Genomic DNA, 5,729 nt, shown 5'->3' on the forward strand with positions numbered 1-5,729 from the left:
GAGAGTCCGCTGGAGGTACATGTTGCAGCTAATAAGGTTAACTAGCAACATGTCAGTAACAGGACTATTTATAAAAAGAGCACCTTAGAGAGGCAGAGTCTCAGAAGTGAAGATGGGCAGATGGTTCAGCAATCTGCAAAAAAAAAAAAAAACTGTTTTCAGATTTCAAAATAACGCACCTCAATGCAATATGAAGGCTTTGAATGGTCCATGTTCTACAATACACAACGGGAGAATCTGAAGATATCTCTGTGTGCAAGGGGCACAGCTAAAAATCAGTCTTAGTTACCTGTGATCTCTGGGCCCTCAGTCATAACTGCATTAAAAACAGATAGTGCTGAAAGATATATCCAGGTTTTAGAGCCACATACTACATCTGTTACAACAGCCTGGCTTCATCGTAGAGGGTCTGCAGTCGAAGCCTTTCAAAAGTGAAACATCTTTGGTGCAAATGTGAAACACAAAATACAACAGAGAAGATACAGTTGAGCAGCGAAAAATTCTTTGTCAGACAAGACTGGGACAACATTTCTCTCCCAAAGGTCCAGCAGCTGGTCTCCTCAGTTCCCAGATGTTCACAAACTGTTGTTAAAAGAGGAGGGGATGCCAAACAATTTGTGATACTTTATGACATTTTGCTGCCATCAAAGTCAAGATAAGGTAATATTTTTCATGAAAAGTTTCACTTTCAATATTTCATATATTTATTCTATTAAGAATGAAATGTTAACATATATATTTGCATTGTTCACAACGTTTTACACAGTACCACAGTTTTTTTAACTGATGTCATATATAAAGGTGCAAAGCTTGTCTGACACTGAGGACTTCCCTTTGGAAGTTGAATAGTAATTATTACTCTCTTACATTAAAAGGGCCAAAGTCAAAGTATTTATTTTTCTAATGTTATTATCTTTTAACATTACTGACATTTGTCAACAAGAAGGAAGTAGCAGCATTTTAGAGCTAATTAAACTTCCTTATACAATGTCGGGCAGTAGAATGTAAACAGCTCGACCGTTTCGACTAATACACGAAGCAACAGGAAACATAAACGCACATCATGTATACACGGCGTGTGTGTGCATTCCTGGAGTCATTAGGAACAGTCATCACAAAGGTTCGAGTGAGGACTGAGGGGGTTCAGGGCTGCTGCTCACATACAGCATGCCTTCTGTGTATATGAAATTAACATTGGTTGTCCTTGAGGGCTTCCTGATTGAATCACACGGGCTCGATGACGTCACGCGAGCTTTAAGTCATATTTCGGAGTAGGGAGGGTAAGAGCGAGAGGCAGAAAGGGGGGGTGGGGGGGGGGGTGGGGGGCAATGAGTCACTGCCTCGCTGATGACTGTCTCCACTGAGTGGTCAGATAATTCAGGTACAAAAAAGAGACACAGGCGCAACACGACCGCCTAATGGCACTCAAATAAAATGACTTATTGGGAACTCGCAAAACACACCTTTTAAGAAGATTAAATAGTATCGATGCCCCCCCCCCTCCTCCTCCTCTGTCTCCAAACAATGGGGCTGGTGCTAAACAATGATGAATCCCGTTCTTCTTTAAATCACTCGTGTTTTCGATGCTGTCGCATTTGGTCTTTGCGAAACATACAGAGAAGATAATCTGACGTCCACCCGATGCACCTTTATTCTTGATTTGAATTTATGTCCCACTCCATAAATGTCTTTAATCGACAACTGGTGCTTTGTTTTTTTTGTTTGTTTTACCATTTCAGCCCCCAGAATGCGATTTAAGTTGCATTTCCTTGTTGAGAAGTAAACCAAATGAACAAAAATGAAGCAACAGAAACGCAAAGAGACAGAAAGTAACAACCCAGAGATGTGACGCTGCTACAAAAACATGAACTGCATAGTGATACAGAAAGAAGGTGGGTTAAAAAATAAATAAAAAAAAAACTTAAACATGGACAGAAAGATCAAAAAAGGATCCTATGGACCCCTCCTTAAAAAAAAAAAAAAAAAAAATCATTAAACCATAAAGTTCCAAATATTAGTTAAGAGACATTTCCCTTCCTTTACAAGGCTTTCATTCAGAAAAAAAAGTATTTAAAAGTTAATGAAAGATTAATAAAAAATACAATTAGAGTATTTATATCAGTCTAGTGACTATAAGAGTTGCCCTATTAATGCAATGTGCAACAACTTAATTACAATATGATGCTATTTGCTGGAACAGGACGCCAATTAAAGGCACTTTACAATGATTTATCTGTAGGCTATTTACTTTGTCAATCTTTTGATAATAGCTTGATAAAACAAAATGAAACTGGCTCCCGAAGGGCAAAGTATTTGTCATCGATAACCGTCCAGTGGTTTGATAAATGGTTGAAAGGTTAGAACATTTTCCGTGAACTTGAAACCATAAAAGTTTTGGTATCGTCCCAGAAAACGGGATTTAAACGGCAGATATCAAAAGAGTTGTTGATGAAATGTCTCAGCGAATCGTTGACTGTTTAAACGTCAACCACATCAGAAGTAATGCATAGATAATGCATTGCTGGAGTGGCGGCGTTTAGGCTTTTTGTCTTAAACAACATTAATAAAACAGTATTTAACAGAGATTTGATTTGATGTTTTATTATGAAAAAGAAAAGAAAAAAAAAAGTGATTCTACTGTAACAAAACCTTAATAATATTTCCAGAGTACAAAACAGACGATCAAATACGAATCATAAGTGCACTGCAACTACAGTTTTCGTCCTGGCTTAATTACAGAAATATTTGTGGGGAAATTCTCCACAACTTGAGTCTCAGGACAATAATATGTTCTATTTTACGCATCAAGAAAGGAGACAAATAGTTTGATGATTTACCCTTTGAAGGCAAGCCATAGCAGACATATTGATAAATTTGATACTAGCCTGGATGTCGGGTAAAATTAATAACCAGACAAACTGATCTGAAGAGCTGCCTTATCACTATTTTCCTCAACTTCTTGGCAAATTGTTCAGGATGAAACCTATAAGCAGTAAATGACTCCACCTGCTCAGATGTTTCTCAAGACGTACTTATGGGTGAACGCGCTGAAAGCATGAGCGGTTTTCAGGAATATATGATGTCAATATATTGGTCAAGACGGAACAAAAATCTTCTGATATGCAACTCTCCACATCATCCAACCCTTGAGCAAACCTTAACAAGCACATCAGGCTTTAACGTCTCTCTGTAAACGAAGGCATGCGGCTCCCTCTAGTGCTGAACAGGTGGGACTGCTCGTCACTGTTGGATCTTTGGATGAAGTCACACGCATTAATATAATCCAATGAGCTAAATTATCATACAGTGTGAAAACAAACAAAACTCCAGAGTGCTTGAAAATGCCCGTTTAAACAGACTGAAGTGTTCACACATCAAAAGCGAATGAAATCACATCCTGACACCTGATCAGCGCCTGTTTCTGCACGCCGATGGGAGTGTGCAGGTCCGACACCTGAAAGTTCAACACGTCGATGTCTGACGCCCCAAACGTGGCTTCGACCTTCACCCTTTCGTGCATGTGAAACTGAACCTTCTTGTTGGTCATGGCGAGCAGACAGCGGAGGAAGCGCTCTCTCAGCACAGATCTCGCATGCTGCTCCCTCTGCAGCTGCTCGGCGTCCAAGTCTGACGCAGCCGAAGTGGGAATCGACGTACGGCAGAGAGCAATGAAGCGGGGAGACTTTGGGTCAAATCCACGGCTATTGGGGTCGGGTCCTTTGGGCAGGCGGAGCACAGACACCGGAGTGGCCATGTTGTGTTTCTGTCAACGCCTGAGGAAGGAAAACAATCATCAGGGCAGGGTAGAATCTGCTGTAAGAACAAAAAAATAAATTAAAAAAAGGTTTTGGTGTATATTCACATAGATGAGGAAGAGATTTAAATCACAAAGTAAAAATGAATTGATTAATGACATTCAAATGATTTCAGTCAAAAATCTATTCAAATCTCAAGAGAATCAACTGTCCACTCACTGAGAAGAGGCTCCTAAAAAGTCAAACTTAACAAGGACATTTAATCATTGCTAATTTCCAGTCGGCCATTACAAGATGGAGCCCTGCGATAATAACTGTAAGTGTACAAGCTACATCATTATGTTCTGAGTCTCAATCAAGTGAGGTCTTTCAGTCGGCCGAAGGACTGAAACCACTTACACCAGAAGTGTAAAACATTTACCATCTGTGTGCAATGAAAGGTTCTGCTTGGAAACCTTGGTTCATGTGGATGTTACTTTGGTATGTACCTCTCACGAAAAGAATGAGCCACATGTTCTGGACTCCAAATTTGACAAATATCAATCCAGCCAAGCATCGGAAAAAAAAAATAATAATAATTTGGAACATCATGATTTCAAAAGACCTACACATTCACAGGAAGCATCTTTGGGTCTTTTTAAACAGTACAAGCAAATCCAAAATATCCCACCATATCTAAACCTCTGGATTACGGTAGTTTAAAAACCAGATGACAGATGCATGACAAATATCAATCTCAAAATCCGACTACATTAGGATTATTCCTACACCCCCAAAAGATCTGATGTATCCAGAGCTTCATCTACTCCGTATCTGATCTGACATCTCCCAAAAAAGCAAACCAAATATTTTTGTTTACAAGCAAAAAAAAAAAAGTCGCTCATTCCCTTCTTAGAGTTTGGCAACTTCACTTAAAAAGTGAACTACTTGGCGCTGTTGTTTTGGTAGGATAACTCATAAAACGGTCAACTTTCTAAACGATATTATCGCAAAAAACATCCATTCTACGTGCCATCGAACGTGAATACGGTGCAAGAGTTCAGTCAAAGATGAACATTTATCAAAACCTGAATAATTTTACACTTACTGACAGCTTCCTCTAGTTAGCAGCATTAGCTGTAGCATCCAAGCAGGATGTTCAATTTCTTCTTCGTCGGATTTACACCGTCGACTAAAGGCGCATTACCGCCCTTTATTGAGCGGGAGTACGAGTACATCATTTCCTCCAAAACTAACTGGTGTTCAACTTAATTTTCATAATTATTCTATTATTTTCAATACACATCAAAATTAAAAAGGAATTTATTATTTAAAGGAATTTAAAAAATGCAATGTGTACAGGGTCTGTATCATTCACTGTCTGAACATTTTTTGTCCCTTTAGCCACATCAAATCCTCACCTCCTTCCATTAGCCATAGCCTAGTGGTGATAGTAATCCCTCGTTTTCTTCCAGTAATCACATGATTATGTACAGTAAACAAAAAAGACAAAAAAAAGCTGGAGCCTACCCCAGCAGTACAGCTGTTCAGGGTCGCCAGTCCATCACAGGGCCACACAGACAACAAGACAAAGTGCCAAAAATGTTGTAAGACTGTTCACGCCCTGCACGTCACAGTGTGGTTAAAGTCTGGATAGCTATTCTCACAACACAAGCACATGATTGAAATTGAATACGTGTGGTTGGGCGTGTTGCACCCTAAAAATAAACTGCCAAAAACCACTTCCATCTTCGTTTTTGCAACTTTTAATCAATCAAAACGGTCCACGGTCCATGTTTATTTTTAGCATGTATTCACACCAACCCACTTTACTCGTCCTCTTGAAGAGACAGTACCCCCCTCCAAAGGATCAGCACAAACACTGCCAATTCTCAACATACGCAGAAATTCCGGCAAACAACCTTCAACCCTGAAACAATAACGACCATATGAATTAACTGCAACACATACAAGGCAAACCACCTCCACTCTCCA

General features: G+C 39.5%; 1 protein-coding gene across 1 annotated transcript; it reads right to left on the minus strand.

Moving 5' to 3' along the window:
- Nucleotides 1–2,623: 2,623 nt before the first annotated feature.
- On the minus strand, nucleotides 2,624–4,908 carry gemin7 (gem (nuclear organelle) associated protein 7). Its single transcript, XM_072391726.1, has 2 exons — nucleotides 4,843–4,908; nucleotides 2,624–3,773 (listed from the first exon to the last, which is right to left on the minus strand). Exon 2 carries the CDS (start codon nucleotides 3,752–3,754, stop codon nucleotides 3,368–3,370), a length of 387 nt encoding a protein of 128 aa, XP_072247827.1. The 5' UTR covers nucleotides 3,755–3,773; nucleotides 4,843–4,908; the 3' UTR covers nucleotides 2,624–3,367.
- Nucleotides 4,909–5,729: the final 821 nt, after the last annotated feature.

The sequence above is a fragment of the Leuresthes tenuis genome, unplaced genomic scaffold (assembly GCF_036924035.1).
Source record: "Leuresthes tenuis unplaced genomic scaffold, fLeuTen1.0.hap1 SCAF_9, whole genome shotgun sequence".
In the NCBI taxonomy this organism is placed as follows: Eukaryota; Metazoa; Chordata; class Actinopteri; order Atheriniformes; family Atherinopsidae; genus Leuresthes; species Leuresthes tenuis.

What these genes read in the sequence shown, in the direction of transcription:
- gemin7 (XM_072391726.1), bottom strand. Translation starts at nt 3,754, where the DNA reads ATGGCCACTCCGGTGTCTGTGCTCCGCCTGCCCAAAGGACCCGACCCC.